At 45.8% G+C, this 17224-nt stretch overlaps 1 protein-coding gene across 1 annotated transcript; it reads right to left on the bottom strand.

Annotated features, from left to right (window-relative positions):
• Window positions 1-453: 453 nt before the first annotated feature.
• cdkn2aip (CDKN2A interacting protein) lies at window positions 454-10253 on the bottom strand. Its single transcript, XM_078561844.1, has 3 exons — window positions 9993-10253; window positions 6171-6304; window positions 454-3322 (listed from the first exon to the last, which is right to left on the bottom strand). Exons 1-3 carry the CDS (start codon window positions 10238-10240, stop codon window positions 2361-2363), a joined length of 1344 nt encoding a protein of 447 aa, XP_078417970.1. The 5' UTR covers window positions 10241-10253; the 3' UTR covers window positions 454-2360.
• Between the last annotated feature and the right edge of the window lie 6971 nt (window positions 10254-17224).

Below are 17224 nucleotides of genomic sequence, written 5' to 3'. Positions count from 1 at the left end.
TTAATTCAATATTTGTAGATTATTGAATCCTGATCTTTATATTATCTTTCCAAACTAGCCCTGCACTGGATTCAAAAGGTGTATAACCAAAATATTACCTATTTGTAGTATGTTAAACTTTTATATAAGTCACTAGTTAGGTCTCAGCAGGAGTAGTGTGTTCAATTCTGGGCATTGCACTTGGTGTCAAGGCCTTGTAGAGTGTGCAGAGGTTTACTAGTATGGTATGAAGGATGAGGAGCTTCAGTTACTTCCACTAACCACCAGTGGGTCACCCTGATGTTATGTCATTCAAAATGTTCTTCCTAAGCAATTTGAGTCGTGAAGGACAAAAATCTATCATTGCACTACTGTTTTCTACAATTCAAGGAGACAACATACCATAACAATTTACCAAAATTCTCTGACAAATATAGATTCCATCCCTGACTGCGGTTAAAGATGACAAAAACAGAAAACGTAAAAACCTTTAATGTGCAACTGAGTTGCAATAGAAATCTTTAATCTCTTCCCTCCACTGCCCAGTCTGTCTGTAGCCTGCTGACACAGTCTACATGCACAGTATCACTTAAAGCTGAAAAGGCCTGAATTAAAAATAAAGTATTTCGATTGAAGCTCCTACTGAGAATGTTACAATTAAAACTACACATTACACAAGTTTTAGTCAGGCATTGAAAAGATCATTACTTGCCATCCAGGTGCTTATTTCAAGGAATTAATAGACTATCTATTCTGAGCTAAATTTCAATCCTACAAGAATCCCATCACTTGGACACTTCTATCTTTCTGATCACATTATTTTAAACTCAGCTGTCACTATAAGATATAGCAGGTATTCCTTGCTATGCAACATCCTTCACTAATTAAGACTGTCTGTAAAGCCCATAGTTTCTTCTGGATAATCAGCTACTGCTGATTCTGTTACTAAGAATGCATTTGCAATATAGCGCAATAATTGCACCAGTCCAATATCTGGGAACTTTCATTTTTTAGGTTTTGAATAGATTTGATTTTAAATTCTAATGGAGCCAAATGCTTACCTTGGTTAAATTTGTGGGTAAGATAATGAAATGTTGACCAAAACTAAAAATTCAAAAATAGGAAATAGAAACAGAAAATAAATTGTGAAAAAATCTTGAAGCAACTGTACACAAACATTTTGCTGATACTGTAACATTCCTTTAACTGACCGAGCTACAAATTTTAATAATGTAATTTAAAAGCAATATAAAATTAAAATATTAAAAATTAGGTGAACACTCCTGCCTCATTCAGGTGAAGGTGAGCAGCTGAGAACAGACAACAGTGTGTCTTTTACTAGGTTGTATAAAATAAAGCAAACTGCATAGGATGCTTCATTTTGGGTCTTGCTCAGGATTTTGGTCATATATTCCACTGGGCTGCCAGTCCAGGTTGGGTTGGGAATGATCCCTGTTCAATCAAAAAGGAGTTGCAGCTCATTGATGATTTAAAGAGAAAGTCCAACCCAAATGTTCACCTAATCTGAAATGGCAGTCGAGTTGTTAAATAAGAGCAGCAAAAGAAATACTGCACAGCGGACTGGAATCTCACCCCGAGATAAACTGCGTAGTGTGCTTTAATCCAGACCTTGTACAGCCTGCTGAAATGTACATAATTCCCTGACCAAAAGCATGTTAACCTGCAAGGTTGCTGAAAAAATGGTCTGATCAGAAGACAATCTTTTTTTCTTTTCCAGATAATAGGGGCTATCCTATCATTTCTCCAGTTAAATTCAGCTTGGGTGGTATCAACCCAGATTTTAGGAGAACCAACTCCATAAATCAATAGTGTTGACACAGTTCCACAAATTGATAATTTCCCAATATTTGGCGTGGGGGAAAAACCCGATCTGGGGTCACAGAGGGTATTCTCTTGAGATTAAGCCATATCGTTGGGATAAAGTAAGAGGGTGCTTTAATCAGTACCGGACACAATGATGGAAGATCATTGAGGCTTTGTTATAAACATTTTAAAAAACACAAAGGAAGATACATTAAGTTTGTTTCTCCTTTAAAATAATTCAAGTAGCCACAAGAACATTTATTACAGTAACTTGAATTGTACTTCAAGGTCAATACTATATATTTAAACTAGATTTGCACCAATAACCCAGAAAAAAACTTTTGACCCCAGTATTTCTTTCCATTTTAGAAAATGTAGGGCATTGCAGCTTTAATCTTCTCCCAAAAATAAACCAAAATAACCTCTAACTACAATTGCAATATGTGCCTTTTACAATCATCAAGTAATTTAACGATAGACTTCTGTTGCATTTTTCTAAGTATATATACATAACACTTTTCCAATTACTTCATTAGATGATTTACAAGTGTTTTTTTTTACCTTGTACTAGGTTCTAAGGGATTCACTAATGCAGGAGCTAGGTTTAACCGGTGCGAATCCTCACTCAAAAGTACTAAATCCTCAATTTCACTTCCTTTGAATTTTCTTTTACATATCTTCACTGTAACTTTTTGTTTCAAGAACAATTTCATAGCCTCCTTAGCGGCCATTTCTTTGGCACTCACTTTGCATTTACCATATCCTGTTGCCAAATATACAGACTTGCATCTTAGTTCACAAACAATCCCTTCACGGGCAGAGTTTTGCGGTAAATGCAGTTCAGAAATATCTTTTAGGGGAACGCACACACTTTCAAGGGTTCCCTTTGCTGACTGTATGCAGTTACTCAAGATGCTCAAATGGTTAAGCTCATTGCTGAAACCACCAGCTGACACCAACTTCCATGCTATCGCCTTGTAGAGTTTGTTGTAAAAAGTCTGTTTCTCTTTTACCGCTTCAGGAGTTAAACTGACCACTGTTATGGGAGTCTTGCAGCTTTGCGGGACAGGGGGCTGGGGCTGCACAGCTTTTTGGGAACTCCCGACAGAAACAGGGCGATCCACAATGTCTGGCTGAATATTGGGCTTAACCTCTGCAGAGTTAGATGAGAAATGCTTGGTCTGCGCTGGAGCTTCAGGGCGATGCAGCAGTGTCTGCGGTTGGGTGACTGGAACCTGTGTAGGAGTACTGACTTTCTTCATTTCACTCGCTCTCGAGACTTGCCGGACCTCCTTTTGATTCGAGCTGGTGGATGGTGCTGGACAGGCTGGAGCTTGAACCTGGGGTTCAGGCAAAGGAGTTGATGGTTCACTAACAGGAAAGCCATCCAGGCCTGGGATTCTGGTGTGATCAACGCCCTGGCTGCCGTTTCCTGTGCATTCAGGTATTGTAGCAAATTCCATAGAAGTATCTTCCTTATCTGCCTTTTTCGTCGTTAAAAGTTGTTCTTTTATTGTTTCTGTTGAAACAAACATAATTGTGTGGAATCCATGTTATGGAATACACTTCAACTTGAAGCTTAATCTTTAGTGTCCAAAAACATTTACAAATACTGGCAAGAAATCCAGGCACAAGCTTCCACAGCTGTGCACTACAGTTAAGAATTATCTCACTAACTTAAAAAAAATATCTGCCATTTGAAGTAATACTTACAATCAGAACTACTGTTTTACAATGTTTGAATAAGCAGTTTTTTGTGGGGGTGGGATATTTAATATGTAAGGGATCACATTCTTCAGTCAGTTTGTAATTAAGGTCACTAGTTTATGGTAACTGAGTTAGGCTTTTAATACACGGATTTATGGAGTTTCCCTGAAATTTGCAAATTAAAATTCCACAATTTGGTCTTTTCTTCCCTGAAAAATGCAAGTGAGTGTTTCTGTTTAAAACTCAAAGAAGCGAAGAGGAAAATCAATCAGCTCCATCTAGCTCACTCTTCCTAGTATTCATTCCTTGCTCTGTTTAGAAGCAGGCGTGTCAATGTACCTATTGACACTAAATACCTCATGCAAAATCAATACGGTCATGAAGTCACCTGCAATCCATATCAGAACAGGTGACATTTTAAACAATTCAGCAAATCCTGCCCATTATAATTTAACTGATGGAATTGTTAGTTAAATTAAATGGAAAGTGCCTTCATAATAGCATCCATTGAAATTCAAATCCTTATTTCCACAGCTACATTTTACTTGATCTAATAGTCAGGCACATGGTTAAGTCAGCTTTTTTGTCACATTGTGTGGCATATGTGCTGTATTCCTGATAGGTAAAACTACAGTTAAATGGCAAACATCTGTTAAAGGCAGCTGATAATGAGGCAAAGTACTCTCTTTTCCTTCAGGAAAGAACAAAAATTAAAAAGAGAAAGCCAGGCATGCCTGGCATTTGGCATCAGGAGTGGCTGCTACCCAGGAGAAACTCACTTGTTTATCTGTTCAGCTGACAGTAAATGTATGACAGATGCTGGATTAAACTGTAGAATTACATTTTCTGATGGTTCTGGAACATCACTGGAATCTTTCCAGGGTCAGTCCATTCTCCATTGTATAAACTTTTCATTTTAGTTAATTTTATTCAGTTCCAATTTAAGCACAATTCTTACTTTTCTATATAGTGAATATCTACATTTAATGTTTATGAACGTGCCATTCCTCACGTGGTCTTTTGAGTGGTTTGCTATTTTTATTTTAAATGTGATTCTTTAACAGGAATTTGACGAATATCACTAATTGAGAGACAGTCAAACTTAGCATTAGACAGAATGAATAATAATACATTTTTCTATCTTATCAAAAGGAGCTACATGAGGCAGTTAAGAGTATCCTCCCTTCTGGTGTTGTAAACTTCTTAAATAAAATGAGATTGGACAGTTTCAACAAAAAAATGCTGGAAATGCTCAGCGGGTCAGGCAACATCTGTGGAGAGAGAAACAGAGTTAACATTTCAGGTCGATGACCTTTCACATGATGCAAGGAAAGCTGAGTATTTCAAGCATTTTTTTGTTTCAATTTCCTATTTCCAGCATCCACAGTATTTTGCTTTGGTATTAGCCAGTTTCAACTTAGCTTCTAGTCAGTCCAGATCCATAGAACTGAATGAAGCACACGTTAGCAGGCAATCTAAGAGAAGCAGCTACAAGGATGCCTATTACGGGAAACAAAAAGATGTAGCAATCACTCGTGATGTTGCACATAGCAGATGGAGCATTACTCAGGAGTTGATACACAACGTACCCGACTCAGTCATGTCTAATGTCAACACTGAATGGCAGAAATGGAAACCTATTCCCTACCCTACTACTGACATCCACCTGAAAAATGCATAAAAATAAATAGAAACTCAACATCAGTATGTGCTTCTAAGAGTTAGAATAATACAGCACTGATACAACTGGATCACTCACAGCTTGTTTAGAGTAAAGTCCTGAATTGTTTCATTAAACAGATTTGGTTAAGGTACTAAAAAATATTTATCTGCTGTTCCATTGAATGAGTTGAACAGATCACGTGAATAGCTTGTCTAATGGGTGAAACAGTTAACTGACAACAACATAAATTAGGACAATAATAACTTGTATTTATGTAGTGTCTTTCACAGGTCATCCTAATGTGTTTGTGGCCAATTTAGTACACTTAAAGTGCAGTCACTGTTAGGGAAACATGGCAGCCAATTTGTACATGGCAAGGTCCCACAATCAGCAATGAAACAAATGATTAAGTAAGCTTTTTCAATGATACTGGTTGAGTAATAAGTGCTAGCCAGGACACTGAGAATTCCTCGATGCATGTGCGAATAGTGGTATGGGATCTTTTAAGTCCACCATGGGAGGCCAGATAGGGCTTCAGTTCAACATCTCAGCCGAAAAACAGCACCTTTGACAAGGCAGCACTCCCCTAGTAAAGCACTGATGTATCAGTCTAGATTACGTGCTCAGGTTTCTGGTCTGTGATTTGAACCACATAATCGGACTCGGAAGTGAGGGTGCTATTGCTGAGCTATGGTTGACACCTAGTGTTTAACTGGAATTGTGGAATCATATACAGAAACAGGCCATTCGGGCTATCATATCTGCTCTTTGAAAAAGCTATCCATTTGTCCCACCTTTGATGTTCTTTCCCGATAGCCTGGCAAATTTTAAAAAAGAACCCTTTTTTGTCAGAATTTAATCACAAATATGTAGCACTTGTCTCTAAAATACTGTTGTAGCCAGCACTGAATAAACTGCAGTTTATTTTAATTAAACAGATAAGTAAGGTCAAGGTAACCTTTCAAAAGACACTCCAGTATACAATTAATGCGCTAACCATTGCTGTTTGAAAGGTCTCTTTTCTTCAGCTTATTGGCAACCAAATCGTCCCTTCTTGTGTGAACTGGAGCATCTGTAACTTTGATGCCTTCTCCCATCTCCAACACTTTGTCCATTACCGACTGTGAGTATCTGAATCACAAAATAACAAACAGTGCCACCCAGTTACAATGTGTACACCAAGATCTGCAGTTAAGTATGTGAAGAGCAATTACATTATCATTACTTTGACTTCCAATCAAATTAGATGATGCATGCGCTTTGCACATAGTGGACTTGAATCTGATTATTCAAATTTGCTTTACGCATACTTGCACAGATTGGACCGTGCATCTGTTGAAATATTCCACAGTAGGAGGCCATTCAGCCCACTGCGCCTGTGCCCGATCTTTGAAAGAGCTGTCTAAAAAGCTTCACTCCCCTGCTCTTTCCCCACATTCCTGTAATTTTCTTTTCTTTTCAACTATACATCCAATTCCTTTGTGAAAGTTCTACTGAATTTGCTACCACCACCCTTCCAGGTCATAACTCTCAGCAGTCTATTTGAGAATTCTGCTCACTTGATGGCAATTCCAATGGTGTATGGAGCAATGGATAGATTGAAAATTCCCAATATAGCATCGATAATGAATAGATTGAAAGCTCCAATCCAGCATGAGATAATGAAAAGTTCACCCAGATGAACACAATGAGTGGGGTGATGTAGCATGATTCCAACTTGGATCCAGGTACATATCTATCAGTTGGCATGCATCGAGTTCTGACTCTAGGCCCTGCTGTGGTATGTGCTGAATAGGAGCTAGGGAATGGTCTGGATGACTCATATGTACCAGTGCAATTGTTGACTACAATAAACCTCAATATAGGCAGTTTAGTTGCCGTTGGATTCTGGCAGTCTGCAGCTCACTGAGAGAAGATGGACAAAGCCAATAGGCGTTAGTCAGGCTGGCAGTTAAACCGAGAAAATGCCAACTTCATCGTTCCATATGGAATGCAGATGGGGGCTTACTCTCAGCTTGAATTTCGTGAAAGAAAAGTAGCTGGATGATTTACTCTGGCTTGCAGCTAGTGGAGGAAATCTACAGTGGTCCTCACAGAACCTTGTAGCAAAGAAAACTCAGTGGAATTAGCTGGGAAGCATTGAGAAGGCAACCAGAACAAGGGACTGAGGCATCTGCGGCCAAGAAGTATTAAACAAAAAGTCTTATCACAGAAAATAGCTGGAACTGTGAGGAATTAAAGTAAATTCCAGAAGAATGTGGCTTACTTTGTCCTGACACAAGCAAAGAACTCTAAGGTATCATAAAGTATAAGAGAAATCTTGTGGGAAATAAGTAGTAAATCTGAGTGCATAAGATATGTAGTTATAAATCATATTAAGTTAGTATGTTTTTTTAAAAGACTTTTATATAGTTTGTTTCGGTTTAAAAACATGAAAAAACTTGTGGCATAGTCCTATTGGTTAAAATGAGGAGTTTGGATTTCTCTTTAAATGTTAACGGTCTCTAGCAGGACCATCTGGTGGTGTGACACCACGTGAGTGGTGGGAAAGAGGGTTCTGACCTGTTTGTTCGTGTGGCACTGCACATCAGGAACTTGCATCTTGGACCACCACACTTTGAGACGGCCACTGCACTGGACAACTGTGGGTTTGAATCCTTGCTGTAGTCACAACAGCCAAAAGAATCGCCCCAAGAGCATGTGAGGCAGCGCCTCAACATAATATACAAAGGCATTGCACTGCCACCATTCTCCTCAGCACCGGAGGAGCAGAAGCTTCACCAACTGCTTGCCACTCCAACCCGAATCATGGCCAGCACTGAACTCCAGACATTCTCATACCTAATCTCTAGACAGTCTGTCACTGCAATCTTTATTTTGCACACCAGCTAAGAGCAATATCAACATGGTGAAAGGATGCAAACAGGGCAGCTTTCATGCAATGCGCACAATTACACTTTTATCAAAATCCTGCTAGAACTCTCCATTATCTAACTTGTTTAAAATCCAAGTACAGAATTACACATTTATGATATACATTGTTCATCATAATTCCTGTTAATAATAAAACACTGAGCCTACACTTGTGGGCATCACCACCTAAATACAAAGGATCTACTGGTTGCCATTCTGATCACCACATCAGCATTTGCCGGCAGGAAACAAACTACAATCATGGGTAGCAAATCCCACAGCAAAGATTTCAAGAAAAGACGACACTGGGACTCCGCTAATCACATCTCAAAGTTCAGCTTGTACTTAAGCAACAGAGCTTTTATGAGCTCTGGCAGTGATTGAACAAAATGCCACATTCCACGTATTTATGCTGACGACATCCAGCTCTCCATCATCATATTCAGTTTTTTTTTCTCTTGAATAGTGGGATTCCCTCCCTGAGCCCCTCTTACTTTTTAAGATGCTCCCTCAATCCTACTCTTTCACCAAGCTTTTGGTCACCTATCCTATTTGTGGCAAATTTTGTTTGATAAAATGCCCTTGAGAAGCGCCTTGGTAGGTTTTGCTCCATTTAAATCAACGCAGGTTGTAAAATGAAAACAGAAAATGCTGGAAAAAAATCAGCAGGTATGGCAGCATCTGTGGAAAGAGAAACAAGAGTTAAAACATTTCAAGTCCGTGTGACTCTTCTTCGTCTTAACTCTGTTTCTCTCCCCAGAGACGCTGCCAGGCCTGCTGAGCTTTTCCAGCATTTTCTGCTTTTATTTCAGATTCCCGCCATCCGCGGTATTTTGCTTTTTATCACGAGTCGTTGTAAACTCACTCCCCCCACACCTCTCACTCTCCCAAACCTGCCTGCCGGTCCCACATTTAACACCAACCTTTCTAAGCCGGACACAGAAAAGCCTGGCATTTGAAATAAGAAACACCTTATCTTTTGATACAGAATCATCACCTCGTCTTAGTTTTCTTCTTTCCCTTCTCCCCCCCCCCCAATTCATTCTTAAATATTATAAACCAAATTCTAAATTTGGCAATCCTGAGGAAAGTTTAATTAAAATAAAATGGGAGGGGAGGGGGATTTCTCCAAGTAATCCCCTCCCCCCCCCCAAAACCCAAACCCCCCCACCACCACCACCCCCCCCCTCAAAACCCAAACCCCCCCACCCACCCCCCCCAAAACCCAAACCCCCCCCCACTCCCTCCCAAAACCCAAACCCCCCCTACCCACCCCCAACCCCCCCACCCCCCTCCCAACCCACCCCCAACGCCCCCCACCCCCCCTCCCAAAACCCAAACCACCCCCCCCACCAACACCCACACCCCCCCCCCACCAACACCCACACCCCCCCCCACCAACACCCACACCCCCCCCCCCACCAACACCCACACCCCCCCCCCACCAACACCCCCCCCCCACCAACACCCACACCCCCCCCCACCAACACCCACACCCCCCCCCCACCAACACCCACACCCCCCCCCCCACCAACACCCACACCCCCCCCCCACCAACACCCACACCCCCCCCCCCACCAACACCCACACCCCCCCCCCCACCAACACCCACACCCCCACCCACACCCCCCACCCCACACAGGGGCAGCAGCGGTTCAGGAGGGCAGCTCGCCACCACCTTCTGAGGGGCAATTAGGGATGGGCAATAAATGCTGGCCCGGCCGGTGATGCCCACATCCCCCTGAGTGAATATAAGAAGCGGCGCTATCTGCAGGCAGAGCGGCCTGGCTGGATGTCTGATCCTGTTTCCAGTGTTTGCTGGTGGGCGGCCGGACCCCGAGCTCAGTCACGGCGGAAGGAGGAGGGTGTCGAGGCCCCGGCTCCGGCCCGGCCCTCCCTCACTCACCGGCAGCCCAGGAAGACATGGTTGGCCCAGACCATGGAGAGAGCCAGGAGCTGGTCAGTGCCCAGACCCGGCTCCGGCTCGGCCCCGCTCGCCTTCTGCTCCTCCTTCAGGTTGCGGAGGATGAATTCACGGCGGGCCTTCCAGTGCTTCTCCGACTCGTGGTCCCCCCGCAGCGTCTCCACCCAGGCCGACAGCCGCCGGTTCTGCTGCAGGAACTCGGACACCAGGTCAATGCCGCCCGCCGCCATGACACGACACTGGGGGGGGGAGAGATGGGAGGCGAGGCCGCCCGGCGGGGCTGAGGGGGAACTGCAGGGAGAGGCCTCCTGGCGGAGCTGAGGGGGAACTGCAGGGAGAGGCCTCCTGGCGGAGCTGAGGGGGAACTGCAGGGAGAGGCCTCCTGGCGGGGCTGAGGGGGAACTGCAGGGAGAGGCCTCCTGGCGGAGCTGAGGGGAACTGCAGGGAGAGGCCTCCTGGCGGAGCTGAGGGGGGAAGAGGCCCCCTGGCGGAGCTGAGGGGGGGGAGAGGCCTCCTGGCGGAGCTGAGGGGGGAGAGGCCTCCTGGCGGAGCTGAGGGGGGAGAGGCCTCCTGGCGGAGCTGAGCTGAGGGGGGAGAGGCCTCCTGGTGGAGCTGAGCTGAGGGGGGAGAGGCCTCCTGGTGGAGCTGAGCTGAGGGGAGAGAGGCCTCCTGGCAGAGCTGAGGGGGGAGAGGCCTCCTGGCGGAGCTGAGCTGAGGGGGGAGAGGCCTCCTGGCGGAGCTGAGCTGAGGGGGGAGAGGCCTCCTGGCGGAGCTGAGCTGAGGGGGGAGAGGCCTCCTGGCGGAGCTGAGCTGAGGGGGGAGAGGCCTCCTGGCGGAGCTGAGCTGAGGGGGGAGAGGCCTCCTGGCGGAGCTGAGCTGAGGGGAGAGAGGCCTCCTGGCGGAGCTGATGGGGGGAGACGCCCCCGGGCGGAGCTGAGGGGGGAGAGGCCTCCTGGCGGAGCTGAGCTGAGGGGAGAGAGGCCTCCTGGCGGAGCTGAGGGGGGAGAGGCCCCCTGGCGGAGCTGAGGGGAATTGCAGGGATGGAGGGACTGTGGCTTTTTTTAAGGTCCCACTGGCAGTCTGGCCTCCAAAGTAAAAGCTCATGGGATCCGAGACATAGTGGCAACTTGGATCTAAAATTGGCGCAGAGCAAGAGGCGAAGTGTAATGGTTGATGTGTGTCTTTGTGACTGGGAGGTTCTTTCCAGTGGCATTCCGGAGGGCTTGATGCTACTTTCATTTCTTCGATGTAACATACCGATCGTACACAAGGATTAGTGAAACAATAATGTGGATTCTTTCCTTGAAGATAAGACTATATACATATAATGTTCAATGAGAAGCTGTGAGGCACATATCTGACCTCAACAGCTGTTGTTTACTGATTGACTACAGGTCATGGGACTAGTACATCATTGCATGTCTCAGTGGTAATAATGATTGACAGCAGTTTGAGATATGCCTCTTAAAGTAAATGCACATCATATCACAACACGTTGTACTGGTCCCTTTTTGTGGTTTATATCAATGATTTGGACTTAAATATAGGTGGTATGATTAAGAAATTTTCAAATGATACAAAAATTGTCCAAGTGGTTGATAATGAAGAAGAAGGCTGCAGATTACAGGAGATATCAGCTGGGTGGAACAGTGGAAAATAGAATTCAATCTGGAGAAGTATTAAGTATTTGAGGAAGACTAACAAGGCGAGGAAATGCAAAATCAATGGCAGGATACAGAGAAGTGTAGAGGAACAAGGCGCCATGGAGTGTGTGCCCATTGATCCCTGAAGGTGACTGGACAGATAGATAAAATAGTCAAGATGTAAAATGGGATACTTGCCCCTTTATTAGCTGTGACATAGGATATAAGAGCAGGGGGGTATGGTGGAACTGTATAAAACACGAGTGAGACCACAGCTGGAGTACTGCATGCAGTTTTTGTCACCATACTTTGGAAAAGATGTGATTGCGCTGGAGACAGCAGAGGATATTACACGGATGTTGCTTGGGCTAGACAGGTTTATTTATGAAGAATGATGAGATAGGCTAGGGTTGTTTTCTTTGGGAGAGAGAAGGCTGAGGGGAGTTGCAGTGTATAAAATTATGAGGGGTCTAAATGGAGTGGATAGAAAGGCCCTATACACCTTGGTTGAGGGGTCCATAACAAAGGGGCATAGATTTAGTGTAAGAGATAGCAGGTTTAGAGGGGATTTGTGGGGGTTTGGAATGAGTTTTAGCTTTAATGTTTAAGTTTGATTTGTATTTCTGTATCTGTGTGTTAAGAAAAGTCAAATTGAGTTTAGTTTCACTTTTAAAAAGTGCTTGCATTTCTAATGAGAGTTTTACAACATGAGCTAAGGTAAACAAACAAGGGTGGAAGAATTAGACTGTTGCCTGGCAACAGGATCCAGAGATGCAGGTCCCTCCCACAGACACTCACATAAAAACATAATGAAACAGCAGTTTTAAGTTCAGTTTGAAGCCAACACCCCAGAGAGAGGTTGGACACTGGGAGAGGGAGCTGCAGATTTCCCGAAAGAACCAAAAGGTCCCAAGGCCAAAGGAGTGAGACAGAAACAGGAGACAGAACCAAGCAGAGGTTCTAGTCAAAGGAAGGACAGGAACCTGGGAAAGGTCCTGTTAATGAAGTTAAGAGTGAGGGACAGGGAAAAAGGCTCCAAGCTTCAGATTTAAAGAGACAAAGGCTGCAGAAAGCAGATTTAAAGCGAGAACAGCTTGCAAGAGGTAAGAATGTCTAAAGAGACGGTTGAAGGCCTGTAACTCTTTGCTCTGGGCATGTGAAGCAGTGGCGTACTGTTGACGGCTGAGTCGGTGAGACGGAGTGTGTGGAAGACAGCTTGAATGCATGTTCAAGGGCAGAGGAACATCAGAAGGAGAGTTCAAAACCCTGGATGTGAACCCTTGCAGAAGGTGTCTGAGAGAAAGTGTCGGTTTGGGAGAAGATTCCAAGATGAGGTCTTGGAGATTGGAGATTGGAAACCCTCGTGTGAAAGTTGGAGTGCAATGAGACCGGTTGGCTCATGGTGTGACAGGCATCTGGGTTGAGGAGCGATCCATAGCATCTGGTTGAGGTGGCACCTGTCACTTGGTTTCAGATTGTGGCGTGTCTGACCACAGGGTGCCTATTGGGACATGGACTGTGCACTTACTGTGGACATTAGAGTGTAAGGTAGCTTTTGTAACTTGCGTTATCCTCACAAATCTGTGTACACCTGTAAAGGTATAGTTGTGGATGAAGGAGTATTGTAACATAGTTCATCTTTTCTTGTTTAATGAATGTTTTATTCTTTTGTTAAAAAGTTCATCAGCTGACTCCTGTGACTCTGTTCAGTAGCCACTCTCCACGTATCTAAACAAGCAATTAAAAGTTAGGATCTATCAAGCTGGGTTCCACTTTGGGATTAGGCTTGTCCAGAGGTAACTGCAGCTGGGATCATAACAGTGCAGTTTCGGCAGCACCCACCCCGTTGGCCAGAATGGCGGGAACTCGTGCCCGATTCCACGTTTGGAGGGTCATTAATTATGCACAGGCACATATCGGGCCGAATCACCTGGTGGGTCGGGAGCTGATTTGTCCGCCCGCTGTCAGCTGGCAGGGTCAAAGGTCCAGGTGCCATATATAAACGCCAGCCCAACACACAACCTCACTCTCTCCAGCCCACCTGTCTTCCGGACACCTGCAGCCAGAAGAAGAAGGCCGAGAGCCTCAAGAAGAAGGCAGCAGCACCCCACTTCACCCACCAGGCCCTCCAGACCTTGATCAGAGCAGTGCAGGTGCACAGGCAAGTCCTGTATCCCCGGGATGGCTGCAGGAAATGCAGCAGCCTCACCTCTCCGGCCTGGGAGGCCATCGCAGAGCAGGTCAGCACAGCTGGCACCCGTGCCCGAAATGCCATCCGGTGCAGGAAGAGGATGAAATGATCTCATCCGCTCCACCAAGCCATCCTTCAACTCCCTCCAAAATCAAACTCTCATCATGGCATCATGCACTCAAATGGCTTCAGGGATCCCACACGACCATTAACGAGGGACTCATATCAACATTCATTCTCTCACCGAGACTTTCACATCGCCACCATCCCATCCATCATGTTGCTCACACTCCATCCTCTGGTCCTTCTGGGGAGGGCTCACCACACACAGGGGACATGCATCTCACCCAACCTCTGCCCCATCCCTTCTCATCACATGCCTTTCTTTCTTGTTCATAAGGGCCAAGCTGGTGCACAACAGGCGTGAGAGATCGCAGACTGGGGGAGGGACGGCCGACATCATTGCCCTCACTGAGTTTGAGGAGGCTGCAGCTGAGCTGGCTGGGAAGGACAGGGATCACTCCTGTGGGGAAGGGGAGATCGGCCTCCCCAACCAACCCAGTACGGATCACAACTCCATCACCTCATCAAATCCTGACATTCACAGTGAGTCACGTGCAGTCTTATCCAGCTCATGCCCATTAACTGAAACTCTATTTTCAAGGCACCAGCAGATTGAGGCCATCAAGCCAGTTGAGCGCCAGTGTGAGCCCTACACGACGCCCAAAGGGGAAGCTCTGGAGGAACCACCATCGCACTCACATGTACCTCCACCAGCTCAGAGACACATACATCAGTGGGGCACAGCTGTAGGTTAGGCTCCGGCTCACTTTCTGGAGAATACCTCACTGACACATCCCTGCGGCAGTTGGAGGCAGGGACAACCAAGGTCTCCGGCACTCGGTGTGCTGCTGGAGACCAGTCACCCACTCATTGTGAGTCAGCTGTTGAGCCTGTGGAAACAGCTGCCAACTCAATGCTGGAGATGCAAATCAGGCAGCAGAGCGTCAGGCAGAGATTTGACAGTCAGTCAACAGACTAGAGCAATGGAGGAGTTCATCCAAGGTCTCTCTGATCTCATGGCTCCAACATGCAAGAGCCTCGAGGTCACCATGGGAAGGCAGGCGATCACCATGGAGACCTTGGTTCAGCAGGTCTTGCCAGATTTGCACTCGGCCCTGCAGTCCTTGGCTGCACACCCTGGTGGGCACCATCAAGATGTAGGCAACATGGAGACATGGCACCTTGACCTCCTTCCAGGTGCACTATCTCCTGAAGGAGTCATGGCAGGGCCCTTGGGCACCCACAGGGAGGATGAGGGTCAGCCAGACATCCCGGGGTCCTCCTCTGAGGACACTCCAAGGTTGTGCAGCCACTTACAGCCCCCTATGCCTATGGCCCCATCCATGCCAGCTTCTCAGGCTGCTAAAGGGCGCTTCTGCCCCTGAGCAGGTGACCCTTGTCAGGCCAGGGCCCTCCAGGCGATGGGCCACCAGAGGATGCCCATCAAGGTCATAGAAACATAGAAAATAGGAGCAGGAATAGGGTATTCGGCCCTTCGAGCCTGTTCCACCATTCAATATGATCATGGTTGATCCTCTATCTCAATGCCATACTCCTGCACTCTCCCCATACCCCTTGATTCCTTTAAAGTCCAGAAATCTATCTATTTCCTTCTTGAATATATTCAGTGACTTGGCCTCCACAGCCTTTTGTGGTAGAGAGTTCCATAGTTTCACCATGCTCTGAGTGAAGAAGTTTCAGGAGGTAGCAGTCAGCAGGCTGTCTTCACCTCTGCTGCGCATGTCAGGGCCGCACCCAGGCTAGAGTAGCGCTAGAGTTAGGAAAGTTAAGAAAAATTGATGTCACTTTTGGGTCATGGGTATGCTATACATGTAAAGAAATTGCACTTTTGTGAATATATTCGATGGTTGTGTGAATGTTTTGGGTAGCTGAAGGTGGTTGTGATTTTGATCTTTGGAATCCTCTTATTTCGAGGTTTAGCCTTCCTCCCACTTGGTGATAGTGTCTCACTGTGAGATTCACATTCCTTTGATGTCAACCTCAGTTGAACTAGTCTCCGCACCCTTGTTTGATGCCAGGGAGATGTATTTGAATCTTTATTGAACTGTGTGACCGAAGTGTTTCTAAACCTTATTCCTCAAGGAATGCCATTGAGTGAGGGCAGCTCATCAGCATTGATACTCGAGCAGCATTTGTGTCTCCTCAGTGGTAGTGGCAGAAGACAAGACATGCACAGGAGGAGGAGATCCCTAGGCATGTCCACATCTCAGTCGCAGCGGTGTTTGTATCATTAGATGGCGGTGAAGCCGGTGAATCTCGCAGCCTGGCTACCTTCAACCAGAGCAAACCTGACATAATGATGGGCCTTCCTGTAAAGGGCATCCCCGACCTCCTTTATGCATCGATGTGCTGCAGACTGAGAGATGCCTTACAGGTCCCTGGAAAGACCCAGAGGCAAAGAAATTGAGTGCTGCAGTCACCTTCAAAGCTCCTGGCAAGGGGATACCCTCGAACTCCACGTGGCATCAGGTCTTCACAAAGAATATGGCAAATGTGATGTACCAGAGCTTGGGACAAGCGCAGACATGCTTCTGCAATAAACCCTAGGTCTGACGAGTATCCACTGTTGTCTGGGTCTCTCCTCCTGACCCTCCTGTTCAGGCTGTGGCTCCGCTTGACCATGTTCCTCCTGCTGGAGTTACGCTCGGAGCTGCCTTCACCTCCTCCATTGCATTAGGACTCTGACAAAGGCAGCATTGAGCCCTGGATCCATATGTGATTTTGCCTTCTCTCTGAAAGGAAACATTGAAGACATTAATGATTCAAGGGGCAGGAAAGTGAAGCTCAGAAGATGAAATGGTCAGAAATTGTAAGGGTTCGTGGCTTTTCCTGCTCTACTTGCATGGTGGCTGATGCCTCCTTGTCCCTGAGACACCAGCACATACATCGAGGTGGACCAAGATGGCATTGCAGTTATGTAACATCTTGAGCCCTGCATGGGATGCTAAAGTTTAATTGAGATAAGTGACCCAACATGGCTCTGTGCTCCAATCTTTGATGTTGCATATTAATGACCAGTTTTTCTCTAATTCATTTACGGAATGTGGCCATCGTTGGCTAGGCCAGCATTTATTGCCCATCCCTAATTGCCCTTGAGAAGAAAGTGGTGAGCTGTCTTCTTGAACTGCTGCAGTCCATGTGGTTTTGGTACACCCACAGTGCTGTTAGGGAGGGAGTTCCAGGATTCTGACCCAGCGGCAGTGAAGGAAAAGCAATATATTCCCAGGTCAGGATGGTGAGTGGCTTGAAGGGGAATTTCCAGGTGGTGGTGTTCCCATGTGTCTGCTGCCCTTGTC

This window comes from Cetorhinus maximus, chromosome 2, assembly GCF_964194155.1.
Source record: "Cetorhinus maximus chromosome 2, sCetMax3.hap1.1, whole genome shotgun sequence".
In the NCBI taxonomy this organism is placed as follows: Eukaryota; Metazoa; Chordata; class Chondrichthyes; order Lamniformes; family Cetorhinidae; genus Cetorhinus; species Cetorhinus maximus.
The sequence above is the reverse complement of the archived record's forward strand: the minus strand, read 5'-3'. Positions and strand labels throughout refer to the sequence as shown.